This window comes from Montipora capricornis, chromosome 12 (genome assembly GCF_036669925.1).
Source record: "Montipora capricornis isolate CH-2021 chromosome 12, ASM3666992v2, whole genome shotgun sequence".
In the NCBI taxonomy this organism is placed as follows: domain Eukaryota; kingdom Metazoa; phylum Cnidaria; class Anthozoa; order Scleractinia; family Acroporidae; genus Montipora; species Montipora capricornis.
This window is the reverse complement of record NC_090894.1, coordinates 9312731-9337730: the sequence shown is the minus strand read 5'-3', so window position 1 is coordinate 9337730 and position 25000 is coordinate 9312731. Positions and strand designations below refer to the sequence as shown.

General features: G+C 40.6%; 3 protein-coding genes across 4 annotated transcripts in view; all 3 read left to right on the top strand.

Annotated features, from left to right (window-relative positions):
• Positions 1 to 18267, top strand: part of LOC138025422 (anaphase-promoting complex subunit 1-like) — a 58260-nt gene extending 39993 nt beyond the window's left edge. Inside the window, exons 33-53 of the mRNA XM_068872639.1 lie at positions 40 to 126; positions 582 to 629; positions 1530 to 1612; positions 2444 to 2522; positions 2827 to 2901; positions 3111 to 3184; positions 3471 to 3561; positions 5342 to 5395; positions 6337 to 6393; positions 6864 to 7000; positions 7917 to 8003; positions 8758 to 8875; positions 9476 to 9553; positions 10183 to 10250; positions 11609 to 11684; positions 12709 to 12756; positions 13708 to 13794; positions 15570 to 15665; positions 15899 to 16009; positions 17516 to 17591; positions 17753 to 18267. Coding sequence (XP_068728740.1) covers positions 40 to 126; positions 582 to 629; positions 1530 to 1612; positions 2444 to 2522; positions 2827 to 2901; positions 3111 to 3184; positions 3471 to 3561; positions 5342 to 5395; positions 6337 to 6393; positions 6864 to 7000; positions 7917 to 8003; positions 8758 to 8875; positions 9476 to 9553; positions 10183 to 10250; positions 11609 to 11684; positions 12709 to 12756; positions 13708 to 13794; positions 15570 to 15665; positions 15899 to 16009; positions 17516 to 17591; positions 17753 to 17844 — 1722 coding nt within the window. The 3' untranslated portion in view covers positions 17845 to 18267. The remainder of the gene's footprint in view (positions 1 to 39; positions 127 to 581; positions 630 to 1529; positions 1613 to 2443; positions 2523 to 2826; positions 2902 to 3110; positions 3185 to 3470; positions 3562 to 5341; positions 5396 to 6336; positions 6394 to 6863; positions 7001 to 7916; positions 8004 to 8757; positions 8876 to 9475; positions 9554 to 10182; positions 10251 to 11608; positions 11685 to 12708; positions 12757 to 13707; positions 13795 to 15569; positions 15666 to 15898; positions 16010 to 17515; positions 17592 to 17752) is intronic.
• A 2297-nt stretch (positions 18268 to 20564) lies between these two features.
• Positions 20565 to 22914, top strand: LOC138026585 (DNA polymerase epsilon subunit 2-like). Of its 2 annotated transcripts, none has more exons than XM_068873995.1 (2): positions 20565 to 20949; positions 21358 to 22914. In XM_068873995.1, exons 1-2 carry the CDS (start codon positions 20578 to 20580, stop codon positions 22552 to 22554), a joined length of 1569 nt encoding a protein of 522 aa, XP_068730096.1. In that variant the 5' UTR covers positions 20565 to 20577; the 3' UTR covers positions 22555 to 22914. The 2 variants fall into 2 exon arrangements, with proteins under 2 accessions (XP_068730096.1, XP_068730095.1); XM_068873994.1 differs by having other exon boundaries at positions 21331 to 22914.
• A 1278-nt stretch (positions 22915 to 24192) lies between these two features.
• LOC138026588 (pleckstrin homology domain-containing family B member 2-like) overlaps positions 24193 to 25000 on the top strand; it is a 1501-nt gene continuing 693 nt past the window's right edge. Inside the window, exons 1-2 of the mRNA XM_068873999.1 lie at positions 24193 to 24294; positions 24382 to 24640. Coding sequence (XP_068730100.1) covers positions 24258 to 24294; positions 24382 to 24640 — 296 coding nt within the window. The 5' untranslated portion in view covers positions 24193 to 24257. The remainder of the gene's footprint in view (positions 24295 to 24381; positions 24641 to 25000) is intronic.

Genomic DNA, 25000 nt, shown 5'->3' with positions numbered 1-25000 from the left:
TCACTTAAAAATGTTAAGAAGAGTCTTCTCCTTTTTCAGCATGGTAGCGAAGCTGCAAGTGTAACAGATTTGAAAATTGCAGACCAGCTGTATCATTACATGGTTGGAGGACAGACTAAACCGCAGGTGAGTTTAGCAACGACCGAAATCCATGACAAAGTGTTGTTGTTGTTGTTGTTGTTATTGTTTTCCGAATAGATCCCGCTTTGATAGGCACAACTTTGAAGACTTCCACTCCTACAAAAAGATGACCTTAAAGGCCCCACCTTCAAGCGACAGGCATTGTGTGCCGTGAAACAATTTTCATATATGAAAATCTCACCAAAGCTGAAATTGTTCTTACCGTAACACGTCTGCATTATTTTAAATGGTAGCACGCGGGAAATTGAAATGTTTAAATAAGCGTTTCTTTCAGCTCGTCTGGCCCACTTTTTTTTCTATCTCATTGAGCCTTCCCTTGTGCAATGCGCCAGTATGTAAAAAGTCAGTGAAGGTTCTTGACTACGAAAAGAAATTGTGCAAATCATAAAATAACGGATTCGATAAAGGAGGGTTACCGATTTTGTTTCTTCGTCTTATAGACTGGGACGCAAAAAGAGAAGTTCAAGTCCCCAAGTTATCAAATCAAGGTAACGATTCAAATGTTGATAAATATGCAGAACCCATTTATTTTCTTTTCAAACATGTCAAATCACGGGTACGCGTTTTTTGTGTGCACCGTCAAGATTAATTTTGCGTTTTACCTTGAACTTTCGAAAGCGTGCTGGTTGCCACGGTGTAATATGCGCATTTGAGTTTGTCAGGCATTTAAAGGCGTGTTAAGGGTGTTCACGGAAAGTGGCTTAATATTGTAGTGGTCTACCAGTCTTCTTTTATAATTCTCCTTTTTCGTTCGTGTCCTGTTTTTGTAGGTAAGGCTGTATAAGTAAATGAATATAAAAATAAATATCTTTCAGGACTGGGCATGTAATCGAAAATTATGGTTGGTTTTGGCTGTGAACGGAAAAGACGTTGAGAAAAAGGTCACAGAATCGTTTCGTCATTCCAATCTATGACTTTCTTATATTTTCTCCATAATCGTGCTTCCATCTATAGTCTTAGGGATTTTGAATCAAATCGCAATTGCTAAGCTCCCAGATCGCTTGATAGCTTATTGATAGAGCAATAGTGCAGCGCTATAGAGTGTTTTCGCTCATGTCACCAGCAGCCATGTTTGCATACTAAAACAAAAGCAAGAATTGTCATAAAAACAGAGTTCAATTCCCAAAAGAATATTTCACTCGTCCAACATGGCCGCCGTGACTTCATGTGAAAACACTCCAGCGCAGGGTCTTGGGTTCTAATCCGTTCAAGTTAGTCTGCATTTTTTCTACATTATCGCTCAGAAAATCGCTTCATATCCGCAGTTACAATGTGTGACCTTCTTATATTCTCTCCGTAAAGTCCTCGCGTAGTTATCGTGACGATTGTTGGATTACTAAACATCTGTGCTTTTGGATAAGGCTTTCACTGTTTTCTTTCGCTAACAGGAAGGGGACAGTGTCAACATCAATGTTACTGGACCTGGTGCTACCGTGGCTCTCGGTTTGATGTTCATGAAGACCAATAACACGTATGTTTGTATTTGCTGTTAGAGCGATTTTCAATTGAGTGTCGAAAGTAATTACTTCACTCAGTGATTGGTTCAAAGTTCTCGCACCAGTTTTTAAACCAACCAGCAGTGAAGCCAAAACCAATCGTGGCCCGCGCGAGCACATTTTCCCGCGATTTGTGTCGGCTACGTGTAATTCGAGTTTTGATTGGTCTACTGTATTGTCTCCGTCCTTTTTGATTGGCCAAAGTAACTGCTTTGGTTTTGACTTTACGACACTCGTTTGAAACTCGCTCTATCTTAATGGAACGATTTCAATGAAATGATTCGTTTCGTCAGTTTTGCCTTGCTACGCTCGATAATTCGCTTAAAATCATTTCATCCAATCAAGTCAAATCAAAGGCTTTGCTAGCCACGTAGTCCTGCAGGCAACAATGCGTCCCCGCGCGTGACGAAATATATGTGGATTGTTGCGTGACATTGTGTTGTGTTACCCACTTTCCACAGATTTCGAGTTAACAGATGCCTATACTACCAATACCTCAGTCTGCTGCTTACCTAAGGCTTGGCTTCGTCTTGAGTTTGAAAATGTAGTACATTACTGCCGACCATGTTGTATCGTTACGCCCAGATCAAGTATCACACAGCTGTATGCGACCTCATTGTATCGGTATAGGACACATCTCTGTTGTGTATTTTTTGTGTCCACTGTTTTTTTTTTAACCATTTACGAGAGCCCTTGTAACAGCTCCGTCTTTTCCCTCGAAAGTTGATTTTTAACCGTTAAAGGGAATTCATGTAGTTTGTGAAGAACTCTTTACTGACTTCTCTGCCCTTGTGCTGTATTCTTAGATCTGTTGCAACCTGGCTTGATGCTCCCGACACCCAGTTTATGTTGGATTTTATTCGTCCTGACTTCCTACTGCTTCGGGTAAGACGAACACTTGTCAATCCGCCCACTACAAAATTGCAAGTGGTCCTCTTTTGTCGTTTCGATTCTTTACGCGTAGTAAACATGCGGAACGCTCGCCACGTCTTCGAACTCTGCGCGCCGTCTCTTAGACAACAATTTTTGCACTTGTTTACGGAGTTACGGCTCCACTAGGCATACTTTTATTTGCGCGTGATCTTGACCAAAAGTTGCCAAAAGAAAAGCAATGAGAAGTTTCTTTATAATCATTATCTACTATTAAGTACCGGTGAACTAATGCGATTAGTTTGCTTTGTGTCTCCAGCTTTTGAGTCGCGGGCTCATAATGTGGGACAGCATCCAACCATCCTCGGACTGGGTAGAAAGCCATATACCTGCGGTAAGCTTTCTCGTCTATTGCCATTTCTTGCTCAGTGTTGCTTTGACGTTTCCACCATATTAGAAAGCGCCGTTCAAACCGTGAGGCACACTGCTTGTTTTGTGAAAACTGCGTTTCTGTTTGGGGCCACTCTCGTGGATAGGTAATGAAAAACCTTGAATTCTTGCAATAACCAATGAAATGCTATGTTTTTTTTTTGTTTTCAACAGATTGTTCAGAAGTGCGACTCGTGTTCTACAGATGTTGAGGCAATGGACTCTGAAATCGACGTGGAAACTCTTAGGTAAATTTTCTTTAAAAGTATTTTGAGATACCACAAGTGGATAAATACAAAAACTTGGGCGATCATGTAGCATCTGTTCCAAGGGTAACGTTAAAATGTCCAGTGCGTTGCCTGGCAACGAAAGGTTAGAGTCAACCTCGTTCCCAGGGTCTCTTTTCCTCCCCCTCCCCCCCGTCCTAGGAACGAGGTTGGTTAATAATTCGCCCTGTTGCATCATTTGTAGGTTGTCACTAATTTGTGATAATCACCTAACCTAATTTCCTGTTTATCTGTTTTGTTCCTTTAGTCAAGCAAAGGTCAACATTATTGCAGGGTGCTGTATGGCGATGGGGCTTCGATTCGCAGGATCAGCGAATCATCAAGCTTTCAACTGTCTGGTATTACGTTTCTCTTGCTATTATAAGTGCTATCAAGAGAGTACGGAAACTAAAGGCGCCCGCAAACGAGGAACGTTGTTGTGAAAGTAAATGATTCCCCGTTTGCGACCCTAGTTGCCGAAGCAAAAATGTTTCTGAATTTGTTCAGAAACACGTTGCTTCCTTGGCAAATGTTTCTTTGTTTGCCCGCCGAGGAAACATTCCGGGGAACAATGTTTCTGCTACAATGTTTCCACGTTTTCGGTCGCCTTAAGAGTCGCGTGCGTGATTAGCAAACGAAGTATTTTGAAGGGCACTTTTTTACGGATTTCTGGCCATGCAAAACTGTTTGCTCGCGCCAAAACCGTGATGCGGCAACAATGCAGAAAAATCCATGGGAATACCCAACAAGCAAAGAAATCCCATGATCTTTTCATTTCATTTCGCCATTTCATTCAACCCTTGCGGGAAATAAGTTGAACTCGCAATAGGCCGCGTTCGATCAACTTCGATGTATCAATATTCAGGCATGGTTGCGAGGCTTTATGGTCAAATTTCACGGCTCAGTTCTGTTTTCTTTGTGTCAATTGAGATTTCTAAACAAAATAATATTCAAATTTAACCATAACGTCTCGTAGCCATGTGTGAATATTGATATATCGAACGTGGCTTATGGAGCGCTTTCACTCGCGTGACCAGCAGCCATATTGGATTACTGAAACAAATGAGATCATTTGCATAAAAATAGAATTTAATTCCCGGAGGATTAGTTTGGTTCACCATCGTGGCCACTATTTCTTTGTTTAAAAACGCCAACATGGCCACCGTGACGTCATGTGAAAACACTCTCTTCACCAGCTCTCGGTTGGCTTGATAGAGCAAGTTCAGCACAATCGCGTGGTCATGGGTTCGAGTCCCATTCAAGCCTGGATTTTTGAGGTTTTGCTTGCATCGCCTTAAGTTCCTTATCTAACTGCGATCTTTTTAACTTTCATTTCAAGTTTTTTACGATATTTGCTCTTGGACTTTTAAGGTTAGTTACAATAGAGCGACTTTCATGTGACGTTGAAAAATAAACGTAGAAACAGAACGTAGACAAAAACGCAAAACATTGAATTGGCTTATCGAACAAAAACAAACAAGCTCGAATTTTCATTGGCTTAGCGAACACCGATGCAAACAACGTCATCTCTCCATGGAACTTTCTGGAAAGTTTCGCTTTACGTCATTTGAAATACAGTAATGTAATTGGGCAATCGAACTGTTTACTGCCCATATTAGGAGTTTCCTTGGCGGGGATAAGGAGAAGCTTTGTTTTTATCTTGCCAAACATTGGTCGGTGAAACAAATTGCGTACACTTCTGTAAGTCATACGACAGTCGCTCTATTACAGAACACATCATGTCAAATATAAACACTAGCTACGAAGGGTGCAAGTCTAAAGGTGGTTTGAAACTAATTCCTAAAATGGAAAAAATATCACAATTGTTTAATGTACAAATGCTGGTCAGGGGCGAACAAAAGGTAAAGGCCGCCAACGAGAGATTATTGGTTTCGTTCAGCAACAAGGCGTCGGTGGCACAACTCGAATACCACCTATTGGTGAAGCATATAAACTAGGAAAGATAGTTGGGGTTCCTAAAACTTATTAGCGTCGTTGGATAAGGGTGATGTAGAAAGCTTGATTGGGTGATTTCCTAAATGACGGGCGAAAAAGTTTGTTTTGGGGAAAAGACTTTCCAAACTCGTAAGTCGTCGTTAGCTCGTGTTCAACCGCTAGTGCTTTCTTCTTTTACAACAGATGTACTACACCAAATATTGCCAGGATCTGTTGAAAAGTACCGCCGTGGAGCAGGTAATTACTAACTACTTCCACTTACCCTTCACGTTTCGCCTTTTTGATAGAAAATTATACCGATCCAACGCGATTCAGCGAGACCCACTAAGGTCGACAATGGTACCAAGACGGCGCTAAGGGACCGGTCATTATATATGTGGGGAATGGGGGGTGGGGGAGGAAATCATGGGATGGGCCAGGCCTATTTTTCAAGTTCGAGCTTTAAAAGATGTACATTGCTATGACTGGAAAACGCTTGTAGAGAAGGGGGAGCTTGGCACTCTGAAAGTCCCCGAGTTGGACACATACATTGAGCATAACAAACTTAGCAAGAACGGAAAGAAAATCGACAAAATCAAGCGAATCACAGTACACTATTATGAAACTTCAAAGGAATCTACGTTTCCTTCAAGCGTCAGTGTTGGTGAGGACAGTGATGAGAGTGACAGTGACAATGACCTTGTTTTGTGTGATGAAAGTAAAAGCGAAAGTGAATCAGATGATGACAGTCATACTGTAACAATACAAGAACGCACATCAACAAGAAGTGGCCGCACAGTAGGACACTGGTGCACAAGATGTGCTGATTTCGTTCAGTGAGGTTTTGATTGAAGGGGGCTGGGGGGTGGGTCACCTCTTATATAAAGTTATATGGGGGTGGGTCAAGAATTAGCTAATGGGCTTAAAGGGGTGGGTCACGTTTTTTTGTTTCATGCTAAAACAAAAAAATCCCCCTCCCCCACCCGCCACACAAATAATGACCAGTCCCTAAGGAAACATGACCAAAAACAACAAAGATACTTACGAAACTAACGAAGCGTACAAAGTTACAAAACTAAGGATTGCTTTGGCGTTTGCACAGGTTGTCTATAAAAGAAACTCGAATGGATATCGAAATGGAGACCATTTTAGGACGAAGTCTCAGTGAGGAGTTAAACATTTTGATTATTTTCTTTTAGCCTGGCAAACCTACAGTAGAGGCCTGCCTCGACACAATTCTCCTTTCTCTTGCTATGGTATGTTATATCAACAAAAGTTATAGTTTCTTCAGAGCTTTCATGTTAGCTGGTTGGCTAGCGCTTGAAAAAATGCACCGGTTATCACAAATTTTAAATGTCTGGATCGATCACCTCACATTACGACTCAAAAGCTTCAGAGAACGCCGGAATGGCGGACATGAATCGAACTCTGGAAAAAAACATTACTGAATTCGGCTTTTTAATAGTAAGGGCAATTATGCAGATGAAACAAATCTTCTCTAGCCGTGGAACAAATGACTGAAAGTTTTGTCAACTTTTAGTACTTCTTGTGTACTAAATGTCTAATGTCTGTCAGGATCAAAATCGCAAGGATTTCAAGTTAAAAAAATGTTTTATGGTCCTGAAATTGTGACTTTCCAAAATAGAAAGTTTTGAGGTGAACTGTTAGTTAAGAATGAGAAATGCTGACTTTGCGCTCAAGGCTCCTCTTTTTTGACTTCCGTTAGGTTATGGCGGGGACTGGTAACTTGGATGTCTTACGGATCGCGCGGCACCTGCGTAAGAGACATTCCCCGGATGTTTCTTATGGCAGTCATATGGCTGTACACATGGCCATCGGACTCCTGTTTCTTGGAGGTGGAAGGTAACATATTTTATTGTTATATAGCTGGCGTTTTTCCCGCTACAGCGCGCCCATTCATTGGCTAGTTTATGGTCACATGACATCTAACAATGAAACTGTTTCCCGCCAAATGCCATGAGCGGGCAACATTGCGAAAACTATGACGTCAAAAGGGAAACAGTTCACTGTTACCCTCGAAATGTTGACCGCTGTTGCACGTGATCAGAGCGTGCAGTTGAAGGTGGCCTGATGTTGTCGCTGGAATCTTCCCTCTTCTTTCAAAATGTTTGACTTGAATCTCAATTTTTCCCTCGGCTGCGCCTCGGGGAAACATTGAGATTCTCGGGAAACAAAATGAACTGTTTCCCTCGGGACCAGTCATTAAGTGTTTATTATTATACGCTACATTCATCTTCTTGAATCTGACTAGCTAATCAAGTAATAACGTAAACTACAGATTCTTCAAGAATCTGCGTCGTGCACCAAAGGTGATGTGTTGTAAATTTATCCTTGTCGAGGTACGAAGAATTAATTCCAGATCAGATATCACGAAAACCTTAAACATTAATTATTAAACAATGCATGTTTCCCCTTTTGAAAATGTTCCAAATTAAAACGGTCTGATAACTCGAAGGAGAAATGAGAGTTGTGGCAGAATCATGAGCTCGTGCTCTGCGAATATCTGAGCTGTGAAATGAATGTACAATACAGTAGGTAAAATTCAGAATAAACTAAAGATTTTTAGGAGTTTTTCCCAGGAGCTTAAAGCTGATGCGTTTTGCCAAATTACATTTTAATTCTGACATCGAGAGCAAGCCACTGAGGTAGTGTTTGAAATGTAACGGTATTTCTAGGATGATTCGTGTGATATGTACACTGTTACTTCGTTCGCTGTCGCCCTCATGGATTTTGCATAAATTTTACTATCTTTCTTTAGGTTTACCCTTGGTACCAGTGGACCCGCGGTTGCTGCCTTAGTTTGTGCCTTTTATCCGAGATTCCCTATTACCAGCACTGATAACAGGTACAGTGGACTCCGTGTTTCATAATTAGCCTCTCTTTCCAAGCGAGGCCAAGTCCAAGGGCTCTATTATGGGAACCACCAATCGGCGGGCTCAGTTAGTGTAGCCGCATCAAACCACCGCGCGGGTGGTCTTGGGTTCAACTCCGGCGCGACCAACACTCTTAAAATAACTGAGGAGAAAGTGCTGCTTTGGCGACTACATCTGATAATGGTTGCAATTTTGAAGTCGCTTCGGATAACGACTTTAAACTGTAGGCCCCGCGGGAAGCACTCGTGTGAGACGACAAACAACCCACAAGCTGTTCGAAAGGAGAAGAGTGGTGTTGCGATTTTTCAGGCTTTCTTTACAGGGCGAACCTGTTAATCTTGCCTGTAATTTTGATAAGATTTTAACGGCTGCCATTTCGCCATATCAGACGTCTACCACTTGCTGTTGTCAATCCCCTCGATTCTTTGATTCCGTGGAACAAACCTCAGACATTAAACAAGGGTTCGTTCAGGTGAAAAGTAAAAGTTATCATCACAAGCACCTTACTTCGAATCGAACAACAAACAAGTATTAACAAAGCAACTGAGACAACAGCTGTGTTAGATGGGGCATCTCGTTTATTGTTCAAACAGACGGGTAACTCTCAAATTGTCCATCTATATGCCATAAGTTTGACGTCTCGGTGATGAACGATCTGAAGCCTGGTACTTTACTTTACGTTAAAAATGCATTTTCTTTGGTGGTGATCTTGTTGTGTCTTGGTAGGTATCATCTACAAGCTTTCCGACATTTATATGTATTAGCCGCAGAACCTCGCGTCCTCGTTCCTCGCGAAGTGGACTCGAATAAGGCGTGCCATGTTCCGCTGGAAGTCACTCTGAAGGTAATTTCTAAACCACGACAAGCTTGCGGTTGGCGAACTCATTTCTTGAAATATGCTATATGAAATAGGAGCACTAGACCTTTTAGCGTCACCGTCACATTTTAGCTACTTTTAGCTAACCTATCTGGCGCTTTGGTTTAGTTTTTTAGTCAAGCCGAGGCATCCGTGAGGCAAGTGCGGAACGCGAGCCTCGCGCGAGGCTGGAGCGCCACTTCCATGTGCGTGACTCAAAAGTCTAAATTCCCAACGGACAATTTGCGTTTTATTATTTTTTTTAATGGTGCCACGGTTTAACTGGACTTTGCCCAACACACCTCTGTGCATTTCATTCCTTTCATGATCAAAATTTGTCTTTTCCGCTTGCACATGGCTTTCGTGGTAATAAAGATTAATATTTCGATTTGCTTCTCCACTGCCTTCAAAGCTTTTGGAAGACCTTTGAAAAAACAAATGTCTTGAGTCGCGAGAGTAATTTCGGAATGACCTTTGACAGCATACGAGCTACTTAATCCCTGTAATAATAAAAGTTAATTGGTCTTTGATTTTAGTTGTTTGGCGAATTGGTTCAATGGTTATGATAGTGTATGCTTTTGATTCTAGGAATCTCAGTTCTATCCTGAGACCATTTTAAAGCTGACAGCACCATGCATTCTGCCAGAGCTACAGCTCATTAAGAAGGTAAATAGGTGAACGGATTTATTTTAGGGAGAATATTTTGAGTATGTGGTGTCTGTTGCGTTGGTAGTTCGCCTGCTATAGTATAGCCCTTTTCCTTAAGCACCAGCGAAACTTTGCGTTGTATTTTCCTCAAGAGCGAGTATAAATGTTCTACTAACTAGGGATACTGCAAATAAAACAAAACTTCGAACATCGAATCAATTTGTTGGATTTTGTGATGAAGGGAAAACCGGATCACGCAAAGAGAAACCCTTCTTTATGAGGGGCGCAGGGATGGCGCAGCTGTGGTGAGAGCACTCGCCTCCCACCAATGTGGCCCAGGTTCGATTCCCATACTCAGCGTCATATGTGGGTTGAGTTTAATGGTTCTCTACTCTGTACCGAGTGGTTTTTTCTCCGGGTGCTCCGGTTTTCCCGTCTTCCTCAAAAACCAAAATTTGATTTGATTTGCGTTAATTGTTGATTTCAGTTTACAGTGTCCCCAATTTCTGCTCAAGCGCTAGAACGACTAGACACTCTCCTCTCTCCTCTCCTCTCCTCTCCTCTCCTCTCCTCTCCTCTCCTCTCCTCTCCTCTCCTCTCCTCTTACAGTGTCATGTCGTAATTGCTATCCTTATATTTTGTTTCAGATTCGTGTTGCTGGTTTGCGCTATTGGCCGGTTACGATAGATTTTACCAAAGACAAAAGCAGCGCTTGGTAAGATTCGACGCTCTTCGATAGCGAAGTACTTTGGAAGAGCCCGCTGTACTGTAAACGTTTTCCTTGACTTCAGTTTAGAAAAGATAAATATTTGTGTTTTCAGAAATTATTTCATAATATATAAAAATTTCGTATATGGAATATGAGATATGAATACTTGAAATATATAGAGGATATTACACGTTGGAGAGAGGACATGAATTATTTAATGTTCAAGTGGCGACAACAAAATCGCGAACGAGTGAGATTTAGGGAACATATTGTTGACGTCACCTATTGTCATTAATGTGCCAACCAGAGCCTCATTAGCTGTCGAAACAAAGGATCTTGTGTTCCTGTAGTTGGTACATTTGAATAACAAAAGCAATGTTTGTAAACAGATGTTTTCCCTTTAGCCCATTTTCAAAAATATCACAATACGCATTGTTTGCCCTCCAAATTTTGCATTAGGCATTGTTTTATTTTCTCTTTGGACTATTGTGAGTCCCAAGAGAAACTGAAAACAATGCTTATGCAAAATTTTGGAGGACAAACAAAGGGTATGGTAATTTTGAAACTGACCTATTATTCTTGCCACGAGAACATAAAATTCGTATCTTCCAGCTAACGTGTAATCTTTCTAAATTTCTTGTAACATGGACAGTAAATCATTAACACAAATACTGGTTATTAATACAAACAAAAAATGGCGGGAATCGTGACGTCATTGCTCAATATGACCACTCGTGTTACATACGAAAAATACGCCCCTCGGTTTCCGGATGTTGTGGTCGTATTGATTCTACGAGTGTTTTGGCTCCCAGTAAAACACTCCTGTCCATATAGAGCGGTTTTCAATTGAGTGTCGTAAAACAAATGCCAGAGTAATTACTTCGATCAATCACAGCAGGTGCAAACAGCGGAATGAACCAATCCAAATTCGTGGCAATTTCATGTAACTTGCTCAAAGCGCGGGAAAAATCGCGCGTGCAAGTCGCGATTGGTTTTGGTTTTCCTTCTCATTGGTTGATAAACTGGTACGAGATTTTTAAACCAATCACTAAGCGTAGCAATTGCAATCGCGTAATTACTTTCGACAGTCATTTGAAAACTGCTGTAATAAATGGTAATAAAATTTCATATATCCTTAAATTCTTTCATTCACCTCTCATGGGATATAACTTGAACTCTCAATTGACCAACTCCCAGCTTGCTTGATAGCTCAGTTTGTAGAGCATGCGCAAGTGCAGCGCAATCACGTGGTCATGTTATAAAATCCCGTTTGATTAAGCGTCAATCTTTTCAGGCTCGTTTCCAACTGTTTGTTCATCTAGCTGTGATGATCTTTCCCACATTCATTTCATTTGTGTTAACAGCTTGGTTGCCTCCAATCTGGGAACCTTATTCGTAAAGAGAAGGATAGGTTTTCTTCCGTACGCTGATGACCCCAAGGTAAAGTGTTACAACATAAAGATCAAGAATTCGTCGTCTATTTGAACCACTGGGTCACCCATTGCAACTGTACTGATTTCTCGTGGAAAGCCGGATGTCAGTTTCCGTAAACACTGTTGCAGCCTCCAGAAACTTCAATCCATTGTCCATTGTCCATTGTCCAAAATTACTTTTTGTCCAAGATCTCTCGGAATTGAAACTCTGTTTTCAATGATAGAGTTAATATGGGACCTTTTTTATTTCTTTTAAAGATGAAATATTTTAACTCGTATTTAAGCTTCCACTCTGACAGTCCGAGCTCTCGCAAGCTATCCAAAAATTACCAAAACCTGGTTTTATCAAACGAATACACTTTATTCCAAAATGGCCGCCATTTTAGTATTCTTTTGTTTTCTTGGAAATTGGCCCTGTTGGCCTCACTTTCAAACTTTAAATTCAATAGAATATTTAACCTAGAACGAGACCAAAAGGGTCAATTTGCAATCAAACAAAAGAATACCAAAATGGCGCAGCCATTTTGGTAAAGGTGTATTGACCACCGTAAGATTTCTGACCTGACGTTTCGAGCTTTAGCCCTTCGTCAGAGCAAGTTTCTTCTTCGTTTGAGGGGCTCTGACGTCGTCCTCTTTGGTTTCGCTTTGACGAAGGGTTAACGCTCGAGACGTGAGCCAACAGATCTTTCTGACGGTGGTTAGTTTACCTTTATCAACTCGTTTGATTACACCAAATTTTCCTGTTTAGTTCCCCACCGACGCAGCGCTACAGTTTCTTTAAAAACTAATGCCCTCAGTTATCCAGGAAGTAGTTGATGAAAGATGAAAGTTGCAAAAAAAGAAAGGTTCACAAAGAAGTAAGGGCGCGGTTATATGTACAGCGCAGAGGATTGTGGTATACCTGTTGTCCTGACATATTTTCTTAAATTCATTGTTTACTTAAAAAACGAGTACGTGCATTATGGCGAGGCGACATGTCGTTCTGAGCATGCGGTCTCGAAAGTAAATTATGCTTTGCTTCACTTCAACAGGGACATCGAAACATTCTCGCAAGAACCTTCGCTGCGCAAACAGAACAGGTAAAAGGTCTGAGTTGAATTTGCCCTTTGTGATTGTGTGTAAGTACAAGTGATTTTTTCCATTTGCTCCAATGAAATGGTGGAAGTTACACTGACCGTTACAACATACTGTTTTCAGACCGTCAAACCGTGCGAAGGTCGGCAAAAAGAACGAAAATTGAAAACTCGTGCGTTTAGGTGTTCCGTTCACCGGATGCACTCTAGCCGCGCGAAAAGGTAATCGCTTGGCAATTAAAAAATTGAACTTCAAAATCGGATAGGAATTTTTAGGCGTTACTGATAATAACAATTTTGCTGACTCTGTGTGACCACCTTGACCGGAAAAGGCCTGGTTGCACGGATGTGTCGTAACTCGGCTTGAAGAAGAAATTTAGATTTCGTAAAGTTCCGCTTCGCGCTTGGGCTTATGGTACAACCATTGACAAAGGAGGGAATTTAACCTTGTCCGTCAGTTTCCTGTGAACAAGGCAAAAACATCGCACGATTCGGTGTAAACAGAATGTCTCGTTGAATTTTTTCTAACTGGTGGAAAAATTCGTCCGGATTCTGTATTAAAGACACTTGCAGTTTCTGTGGAAAGATTTTGCTTTTATTGTTTCCGCGCAAGTGAACAAAATTTGGAGTCCTTCGTCCCCCTGCCGAACTAAGAGACGCGTGGACGCGAGTTGAGTTATCAAAGACCATTGCATTGATATCTTCAAATAATTTCTTCTCTGTAAAGCAGTTTGTAACGTCAAATCATGGAAGGCACACGCCTGTCAGTCGCTCAAATGTCCTGGGTTAAATGACTGCAAGTTTTACTAACTCTTTTGGCGAATGAAAATTGAAAGATCTCAAAACAAATCGCAGAAAATTATTTAAACTAAAATACGTTTATGGAATAGTGCTCCAAAATGTGTCTTACATGGTAACCTTAATACCAACCTCTCTCCCATTTTCTCTGATTTTAAGGTCGAAGTCGTTCGAAGCTTTTCCTCAGATCCCAACCTTATTGCTCTTGCTGAGTTATTCAACGATGAAAATGGGTCAAATGACAAGGTAAGCAACTGAAGTAGCAGGGACTCGGGAAGGGATGGAGAAGATGGAAATACAATAAAATCGTACGTAGTTGACATTTCAATAGACAAATCTTTCAGTTTTAAAGACTGTTTTGCGTAAATATGTCAACAGTGGTAGACAGTTCGCGCGGGCTTCTCTGTTTTACATACGCGCTGCGTTTAATTTCCTTAATAGAGACCTTTAGATGCACGTTTACGGCTAACCGCAAACTGAAGTTTGAGATTTGCGGTTTGGCGTTAGAAGTTGTGATAGTTCGTGCATTTAGATTTATGTAAACAAGTGCAAAGCTGTTGAGGCCGCCATATTGAATTTCCTCGATGCTCAGCGTTGATGTTTCAGTCAACGAAATAAATAAAACCACGGCTCTTTTGATTGTTTAATTCACATGAAATGAAAGATAAAAAGTTGCTTTTTATATCTGCCCCGTTCATACGTGGGATAATGTAACTTCCATGCCATAAAGAGCTGAGGTAAATTACTTACGTGAAAACCTACCTTCCGCCGTTGAAAACGTCAAAACTTATCCTCGAACGTGACGGCAAGCGCTAGTCATGTGACTTCCAGCACTTTGAGGTTAGCCGCAAACGTGGATCTAAAAGTCTCTAATGTTTACTAACGTGTGAAACGGAAGACCAATGCATAATGACATTTTATGCGTCACAATTTTGTTAGAAGCGGCAATCGACTTTTGCATCCTCCATTCTCTTCCAGCACGTTAGGCGGCGGTGGGGGCGGCGCTAAAACGAACGAAGGGTAGACGTTTTGTCGTGTGAGGCTTGATCTAATTAAAAAACCTTCGAGTTTGATCTTTCCCAGTTGTTGATCTTAAGGGACGGGTGACAGATGTACCAAAATGCCTTCTTCACAGATAACACGATTGATTTTTCCTCATTCAAACTTATCGTTGACTGTGTTTCTCTTTGCCACCGCCTTCGTCACTGGTCTTGCGCAGTGGCACGAGCATCTTCAAAAGAAAGGGGATAAGCATGAGTGGAAGCAGTGTAAACTGGAATTGACTCAATCATATGCATAAGCTTAATGAAGTAATCATTTCCTAATGCATATGTTTAGGCTTCTGTCACGTGATATATTAGGGAGTTTAAGATCTACGACGCGACGGCAACGAAAACTTCACAAATTTTGCATATTTAATGAGCAAAAATAATAGCTTTGCACGCTCTGCACGTGCATTTTTAGTTTTTGTACATTTCTTTCACGTTTTCGACAAATCTACGACGTGAAATGACCAATTCTCAAGTTTTACGGAGAACGTGAACAAAAGGCAGCGAATTTGAATTTTCTGTCGTAGATTCAATACCGCACCTCCTAATTCAGTTCCTGGAAAGTTACACTAGTTTTTAGAAGATAGACAAGCCGACGTAACGACGACAAAGATTAATAAACCTGAACTTGCAATTTTAAATCACGTTTTCGTTACCGTCTCGTCGCAGATCTTAAACTCCCTATTGTGTAAACGGGACGTTATGTAAGCATACTCAAGGAATCGGGTGTTTTTGCTGTCGGCGGACGTTCAAGTGTAAAAGTGTTCAATCATATCCCGTCGATTCCGATTCTGCAGGTCACTGCACCCGCGTAGATCACTTCTCTTATGCTTATGTTACAAGTATGATGATCGTCATGCTTACTGTGTACCTAAACTTAAATTTTTTTATGAATGATTGCCTAAGGATGCACGAACGAAGGAGACTGACCGCTAAAATATCCTGAAAAAATTCTTTCTTTTTTTTGGCAAGGAGAAAAAGATGAGTTCTTTTATCTCGTCTGCCTTGGTGGAATGCGTCACAGAAGAAAAACCGGATGTCCTCAAAACGCTACTGCGCATGTGGCAGGTATTATATCGCCGTGTTTACTATAAAAACGAGTTTTTCGTTCCTGTTTCTGTGTTGTGTAATTCCACCCGAGAGGGTAGGGATCGTCTATAAATCAATCAACCTCGTGGCCATGGTTTTCTCGACTTTCAACACGGCGTCTTGTCAGGATTTAAAGGCGAGAAGACCCTGGGACGAGGTTGCTAATTCGTTTTTTTGTTTTGTTTTTTTGTTTTTTTTGTTTTTCAATTCAGATTGTTCACAACCTGGATCAGTCTCTTCCCAGTGCCATATGGCAAATGAAGTTAGCCCTGACATTCTACAGGAACACGTTTCCAATGATCTCCAGGAACTTCTCTAGAAAGGTACGTTCGGTTACGGGTTTGGTAAATGCTCCCAGAAAACTCAGTTTAAAAAAACCGTTGTTAAGTCAACAGAGCTCTGCGGACGAGACCAGGCTTGTGCTGCTTGTTCATTAACTCTTGGGGGTTTTTGAAGTTGTTCATTTCGTAGAGTACGGCAAAGAAATGTACTGAAATGTGTTCCGCACGTGCATCAATAATATTAGGGAGCTTAAGCAACGACAACGGCGACGGCAACGAGAACGTCACAAATTTGCATATTTAGTGAGCAAACGCAATAGCTTTGCACGCTCTGCACGTGTGTTTTTCACTTTTGTCCATTTCTTTGCCGTCGTCAGCAAAACTACAACGTGAAATAGCCAAATTTGAGGTTTTATGGACAACGTCATTACTTGAGGATAAATTTTCCTTTTCTGCCCTAAATTGAGCGCCGTTCCTACCAGCGTCATTTTGAGGAACTACCACACCCACGTCATATTTAAAAAGTTGAAATAGTAACGAAGCGATTACAATAACGCGAATGTATATTTTGAGATAACGTTCTCGTTTCCGTCGCCGTTGTCGTTGCTTAAGCTCCCTATTATTGTTTTGTGGCGTTGTCGGAGCCGGAGCCTTTGTCCTTACGCGGACGCACTAAAAAAAGGTCGCTTCTCGTTCTGCTTTTGTTCGGATTCATTCAAGCACAAGTGATAATCCAAGATGGGGATCAACTAATATCTATCCATGGCGAGAAAAAATGACTTGGTAGTTTAGAACGAGAACTATAGACAATATCTTATCACATATTACGGATACATTGCCTTTAGGAACTTTTTCCTATTGCACACATTTCCACGGAGCTCTGTATGTGTCCATGGACGATTGACAAATCATCCGCATTTGCCTAGGGTACCACGCCTTATATGGTACGTATGTTGGAACTCCATGTTTCGGAACCTCAGCTAAATGTACTTTCAGCATAGCATGGCTGCGTTGTCTTAGTTCTCAACAAACTAATGCAATCCTAGTGCTCCCCTTTTCCGACCTGTGAAATGTAAAACTTTAACTTTCTAGAGATTGTACCTCAGGAGAAATACTAGAAGTTGGAATACCCTACCAGAGGACCTTAGGCTCAACACAGTTGATCTCAGTTCTTTCAAGTGCAAACTTAATCTTTATTATAACCAGGCTCTCTCGATTTTGGACCCGGAAAATCCACGGACATGGCGTTCCATCTGCCCCTCGTGCAACACGGCCAGAGGCCTAGCCGCGCCTATCACTTGCCGTTTCTAGTTTATAATGTAGTGTATATTTAATTATTGTACTTGCTTTTTATCATTAGTTTATATTGTCAAGGGACTACAGTAATTGGCGCAAGCTGTTGTGGCGCTCCATCAGCTTGACTGGCAAAGTTAAATAAATAAATATGTTGGCGGTGCTTATGCATGCGTTGGTCAAACATATCTTCTCGTAGGACCTTTAATAACATGGAGTAACTCGGCTATCTTTGTATCATTCTCTCCTTTACAGCCTCTCGTCAGTGCAGACTTAATTGCAGAATACCAGTTCCTTTTGCAAGATTCCTTTGATCGCATTACGAAAAAAAGTAAGTCCCTGTAGCAGTTTTCATGCCTTTGGCGTTGATTATCCGTGCGAGAGTAGAGTTGATATAGTGTTCAGATTTTCATGTGGTCAGACCGCTTGTTTGGTGTTTGTCTTTGCATCCTGCTTCATGTTACTCCTGTTGTTTCATGCTTACTTATTCAGGTGACGTTCTCAACTCACCCATGATGCCGCAGGAATTGGGCGATCTCAGAGAAGCAATGACTGTCCTGCTAAGATTGCAGGCTCAAAGCTAGTTCCCAGTTCTATAACAACCTGTTAGACGTCAAATTCAGCTGTGGGAGAGACACGGACTCAACAATCGAACAAATAACAGTTCATTGAAGGAAGAAAGAGGTCATGATATTGATCCAAGTCATGTCTCTCGTATAGTAACTCCAACAACTGAAGAAAAATCAATGAATAGAAACGAACGGCTGGCTTCAGCAACGACGGAGTCGAAACCACAAATATCTCAACGCTTGCATTTTCTTCAAATTCCGTTTCCTATTGTTCAAAAAGGAGTCGTTGTGGCCTTTGCTGTTGTCCGAGATTGATAACCCAAGATGTCTCTCAACAGTCAGTCAACGCAAACCAACTGCATTTCTATGGCAATAAAAGTTACCGATTATGTCAGAAACAACAAAGCCGAATTAAATCTTATTAAATTATATCAGAGTTATTTGTTTGGTCATTTCGTCCATGAAAACCCTTGTGTGACCCACTAAACCCGAGTAACTTCACAGTATCAAAATAATTTACAAACACTCCAAAAAAGAAGAAACAAAAACAAAAATCTGCCAATGGACAACACTAAGATATACATACATATCTGTCTCGTATGGTTTAGGGGCCGACATTTCTCTCCTTCTCTGTCCGAAAGCTATCTGTGTAAGCGATCCGCCGGTCGAAATTTCGGGGTGTATCGCCATGGTACGACTCTCTGGCAACGCGTCCAGAGGTACCGCTCTTGGTTCCGAGTTTAAACCTTTTAAGCATTCGTTCTGCGCATGCAAAATTTCTTAGGGCCGATTTACATGGTACGATTTTTAGCGCAAGCGACAAGCTTACGACAGGCCTACGACGTGACTTACGATTGTCGCAGCGTTTTAAAACATGTTTTAACTACGACAATCGTAAACGAGTTGTAGGCCTGTCGTAAGGCTGTCGCATGCGACAAAAATCGTACCATGTAAATCGGCCCTCAGATCACCAATGCTTTCTTTACGTAAGACACAATGGCCGTATTTCCTGACTTTCCCGCGTGCGGTAGGATCGTCCCTCGTGGCAAGACGAGTAAAATTAGAGAATAATTTCACGCGCGTTTTAAAGGCGATGAAAATTATTTGATTTTGGACAAAATGCAAGTGAAATTATTCCCTTATTCTACGAGTAAACCATTTGATTAGCTATTAATATCGTGTGTGACAAATTACGTTCATAAGACGCCATTTTGGCACCATAGGAAAAGTTGCTATGGCAACATTGTAATTTCACATGTGAACTTATGAATAGACCTTTCCGGCTTGTACATTTTGTTTTCCCAATACAGATCACGTGATAATACTCAGGAGGTTTGGTCTTTCGTTTTGTTCATTAAAATGAGGGCATGCAAGCATGAATATGCCTGCATGCACTCTTTTTAATGAACAAAACAAAGGACCAAGCCTCCTGAGTATTATCACATGATCTGTATTGGGAAAACAAAATGTACAAGCCAAAAAGGTCTATTAACGCTGAAATTTCGGGCAAAAATTAAGGAGTAATTTTAAAACAATAAGTTGTATGTGAAAGTGTTTAATTTTGTGATTGCCTTGGTTTTGCAGTGTCATGCTAAGTATTCTGCTCAAAAGCCTTTCAGCACTTTTTATACTAATGAAAACCAAAACCAAATGTAACTTTGAGGAAGCTACATGTAATTCCCTCGTATACTGATCGGTTCATCGATCTCTTTCCCACTACTCCGATTTGTCAGAGTAATTATTTTGATTCTCTGAAAAAAAAAATGAGGAGGTCATTTTCGGAAACCAACATGTTGCCATAGTAACAGCACAAAGGTGGCTACTTTATGCCTTGCGCGATACACTTTACAGTCAACTTTGAAGAACGCCAGTCCAATGTTGTCAGGGATAGTCATCCTGTCATTAGTTGTCTTCTTTTGGAAATACTGATGATGTCATTAGTTTGAAAACAAAATCTTTAATCTCTCAAACTACTGTAAAGGCGATATTTCGAAAATGAAAACATTACACCTCTTTACTTTGAAATGTCTTTCAAATGAGCATCGGTTAATTTTTACTTTATACACACTTACAATTCAATCATCCACACAATGCACTAGACCCTGCCAAGAAATTCGTTTGATCTCTCTCTGACACAACAACTGTAATGATGAAAGATCTTGTGCTAAGATTTCTTTGAGCGGGAGGCTTAAAAAATAAGCAAAAATTTCCGTGCATTACAGAGTGCTGCAGAGAATGCAAAGGATCAAATGAAGCGATTGGTGCTGTTTTCGGGCTTCGGTAAGCAGATAAAGAGGAATTTTTTTTTTGTCAGGAGTGCAATTATGTTACATCGCGCTCACTGATTCAAAAGCCCTATAAGTGATGGGAAATAACTGGATGCAAATACAGTTACAGTTAAAAAGCGAAAATACTGGCGATTAGGCCTTCTGGAAAGAGTATCCTGTGGACAGCAGCCTCGGAAAAAATTGTTGAAACACTAGTCTTTGCAATACCTTGCCCTCTCACAATGTTGTTTTGGCCAAATGGGCTCCTTCCTGACATGGATTTCCAATTAGCGAAATCTGCGACAAAATTCGTTTTCAGATTTTGTGTTCGATTGGAAATCCGATGATCTAAATCGAACGCCCTCTTTGTCAAAGAATGTAGTCTTCGCCCTACCCACCTCTCCCCTCCGCCCTTGTCACTGAAATGTCCAGTCCCTCTCTGACTCTTCAAAGATTTCGCGCCTTTTTTCGTAAAATCAACATGGCTTCCTTGGTTCGAGGTAAAATTGTTTCCGTGTTCAAGTTACACGGCCTTTCGTTGAAAACCGACGCAACTAAATTCCTTACAGAAGTCTTAAGTCCTTTGACCGAGGTGGAGTTGGAGGATTGGCTCGATAAAATTGTTGAAGGTGTTCAAAAACAGCCTTTGAGTTCGTCGCTCATCGATCGAGAAATCGTCGAGCAAGCTGTTCAGGAATGTAGCCAAAGGTCTGAAGACGACGATGACAAAGCGTTTACTTTCATTGATGCGTTCAGTGTGCCGAGATTCACGTTTAATCTAGAGAGAAAAAAGTTCCTCCCGAGTAATGGATCAGTTCCGCTGCACTCCAATAATCCAAATGCTAAACCAGAGGTAAGCCTGTCGTGATGACAATCAAAAGGTTTGATTTGTTAACAATGTGGTACAAATTCGTATCCCTTGGTGCGTCCAATTTCTGCGGATTCGCCATTTCAGTCCAAGGCTGCATGCCTACTTCAAAAGTGGCGCTGCTGGAATTCCCTCATCTTAGTTATTACTCCCCAGTGGCCGGGAATGCACTTTTCTTGTGTTTAATATACAAACATGTACCGAGGATCTAAAGTTTGTGGAAGGGTAGAAGAGAAATAAGCACTTTTTGTTCTCAAAGTGTTAAGAAGGAAGCAAATTTCAGAAAGAACCAGCAACCAAAATATACAAATGTTTAATTATTAGCCACGGATTATTTGTTTGTTTGTTTGTTTATTTTTGCAATAGGTCAATAACATCTTAGTATTCCTTCAGGTGTTTCGAGAGAGATACAATGTTTTGCATCAGAGAACCATGCGGCATGAACTGTTTTCACCTGTTGTGGAAGGAGCCAACAAAAGACAAGCGGCAGAGAAGTTCGCCCTGAAACCAGTGGAGTTCCTGTTGGGAAGCACTGCTAACCTTGGTAAACTTATAGTGCTTGGTATGATCACTCAAATTAAAGAAGGAAAATACTTTCTTGAAGACCCTACAGGTGTTGTGGAACTTGATCTAAAACAAGGCACTTTTCATACAGGCCTCTACACAGAAAACTGCTTTGTGCTTGCTGAAGGTACTTATGAAGATGGTGTTTTCCATGTAAATGCTTTGGGTTTTCCACCAGCTGAGCCTGGACAAGTAACCAGGGCCCACTTTGGAAACATTAACTTTTTTGGTGGGCCCTCCTCCACTAGTTTGAAAGCGTCGGCTAAGCTGAAGGCCATCGAGAGAGAAAACCATGATGCAATGTTTGTTATCTTATCAGACGTTTGGTTTGATCAGCCTAGGGTATTGGAGAAGCTTCGTGCCTTGTTTTCCGGATACTCTGCAGTACCTCCAGCTTTGGTCATCTTTTGTGGCAACTTCACCTCTGAAGCTCATGGACCCAATCACTATCACACCTTGGAGCAGTCATTCCAAACATTTGCCAAACTGGTTTCTGAATTCCCACCACTGATCGAGAACAGCCGCTTTGTGTTTGTTCCTGGCTCTCAAGATCCTGGACCTGCAAATATTCTTCCGAGGCCACCAATCCCTTCATTTTTTACTGCAGCTGTTACAGACAAAATCCCTCTCAGCATCTTTGCATCCAATCCTTGCAGAATTCAGTATTGTACACAGGAGATAATAGTGTTCCGGGAAGATTTAGTAAACAAGATGTGCCGTAATTCGATTAACCTGCCAAAGGATTTGAAAGACATTCCTGTCCAATTGATGAAAACCATCTTGGCGCAGGCACATCTTTGTCCTATCCCACCCCATGTGAGGCCCATGTACTGGACTCAGGACCACTCCCTCAGGGTGTATCCTGTCCCAGACTTTATGATATTAGCTGACAAATATGATCCTTACACATGCTCCAGTTTGGAGTGTGTTTGTACCAATCCCAGTTCCTTTGCTAGAAATGAGTTTGCATTTAAAGTGTATTGGCCTTCAACAAGGGAATTAGAAGACTGTAAAATTACTGACTAACTTGAACAAAGTGTTGAAGTATTGACAGTTTTAGTATCCATGGAAAGCTTTAACCCTAAACCCTAGCACCTTTCTTATGAGTTGTGAGGATTTGGCCTCAAAGCTAATTCGCTTGATCCTGATTTGTGTTAATCAACTTGACTTACCCTGTAGTGATTTCCAGGATTTGGGCCTTTCAAAAAGATAATTTACTTGTAAAATCTATAGAGGAAAAAATAAATGACTCATTAATAACTCATGTCACCATTAATATTTGGAAAAGCAGTCACCTAAAAAATGATCACTTTGTGTTCTTAGAGCAAAATAATGTCGAATAAAAATATTGTTTAAATAAAGAAATTAAATAATAACATGACATCACATCTGTATCAAGTGACAACTGACAATCATTTATGCACTTAGTCAAATAAAAGATTGTGATTGTAGGTCGCTCAAAGTCACTGTCCTCAGTCTGAAACAATTTTGAAGTCATTAATCTAACAGTGAGTTGTTAGGAAAATAATGATCATTACTTTCTAGGTACAATACCTGGGTTACTGATAAATTCATTATTTCATTTCATCTCCTAAAACTTTTCTTCTCACTTTAATGATGCATAATGGTAATTGAACTGAGTGGAGTGCAATTTGGTCTGAAATCATACGTGTGATTTCAAAATTGAATGAGCACACAGTGCGAGTTTGATTTGAAATCACAAGTATGATTTCAGACCAAAATTGCACGACACTACATGTAAGTTCAATTACCACTTTATTACATCCATTTAGAAATCACACAATAATTATTTAATCACTGAAATACAGTATTTTAGTCAATACCAATATCTTATTGTTCCAGTTGGGAACAAAAGTTGCAAAATTTGCCCCACAGTTTTCTCTGTCTTTCATTTTTTTCAATTTGATTGGTTACCTTAAAGAAGCCTTGAAATCTGATTGATTGTTTTGTTTTAGTGTTTCTTTCTCATTGGCTGGGGAAATGGTGCGATTGAGAGCAAGAAATATTGCAATTTGGGAATAAATCGAACTGCTGAGAGCCAATCAGATTGCAAGGATCACCAGTGATTTCTAAATGGATATAGGAAATATAATAATATTTATTATGTCTGGTATGATTCTTCTCCCTGGACAACATTGGAGAAAGAAGAATACGTAGAAGGGCCAGGTAGTGCAGGGAACCAGTACATTGTTTTAACAAATAGTTTTAAATATCCCAGTAAAAGTTTGGCCTTTTTTCCCCATCTTAAGCCCAGTTTTAGTTCTTAAGGTTCTTATTTTTCCATGAAAAAGAGAGATGGGCCTAGGGTCCAATTATAATCTATCAATTAATTTATTTTATTTGTAGTTTAATCATGTTACTCCGTCAATTTGTTTTCTTCGGAGATACTAGCAATTTTTGCTATCTTTAAATTCGAAGTGAAATAAAGTCGTTGTATCATATGTTGTATCCCCAAGTGAAATGAAAGCCTGAGGATTCAGCTAATTTGACTCAACGGATTTTGCCGATGTAATTTTTCTCTTTTAAAAAAAGAAAAGTTTTAAGAATTTTTTAGAGGCTTTCCTTTCTTTACTATCATGGTTAAATTGACGTCATTTTTCCTTTATGTGGCATACGTCACGCAAATATGATCTATTCTTAGTTCTCTTACGTCACGGTTGCTGCAAGTTGTCACGGAGTTGTGTACTGTCAGAATTTTGTGTTGAAACATGGGAACTGTAAAAGCAGGAAATCTTCATAAACTGAGTAAGTATTCTAGATTTTCGTAGTTTAGTAGAAAAATCTTAAAGTAATCTGTGCTTCGTGGTCTAACAACTGCCACGATTTTAACAGGCGGATTTTTTAAGAATTCGTGGAAGAAACGCTACTTCGTCTTGTACCAAGATGGTGTGTTCTGTTACTACCAAGACGCGAAAGACAAGGAATCAGATGGCAAAATACACATGAAAACAGAGTGTCGACAAATTAAAGTTGGTCATGCAGTTGGAGAGGGAGTGAAGCCTCCCAAAGAAAGAGATCTCAATGCGATGTTTTGCGTCTGTTCGCCCGAAAGGTCTTGGTATCTGTACGCGGATTCGGAGAGCGAAGCTCGGTAAGATGGCGGAAGATCTACCTTTATTAGAACGTTTACGCTTTGCCACTTAATAATTATCCCTTGTCGTAACAAAAATAATTCCTGTCTTGCCTTTGTAACCTTTTGCCCAGGAAATTTCCTTTTCCAAATTTTTTTTAAGCCAAAAGCTGTGTTAAATATAAAAATATCTGTTATCTGCTGTCAAAACAATCGTTTTCACATACAAACATACCTGGTCAGCCCGATGGGAGTTAAAATTGTAGTGAGGGTGGAATATTTAATAAGGTTTTACATTGAATATTTGAAACTTAGCCTTAGGATGTCTTAAACGATTAGCTCATGATCAGAAACGTTTTTTTTTCCCTCGAAGTCCATCGA

Excerpts from the sequence above, each read along its gene's own strand:
- LOC138026585 (XM_068873994.1), top strand. The coding sequence starts at position 20,578 with ATGGCTTCCTTGGTTCGAGGTAAAATTGTTTCCGTGTTCAAGTTACAC. Across the intron at positions 20,950-21,330 it reads ATCCAAATGCTAAACCAGAG|GTCAATAACATCTTAGTATT; the intron begins GTAAGCCTGTCG and ends TTTTTGCAATAG.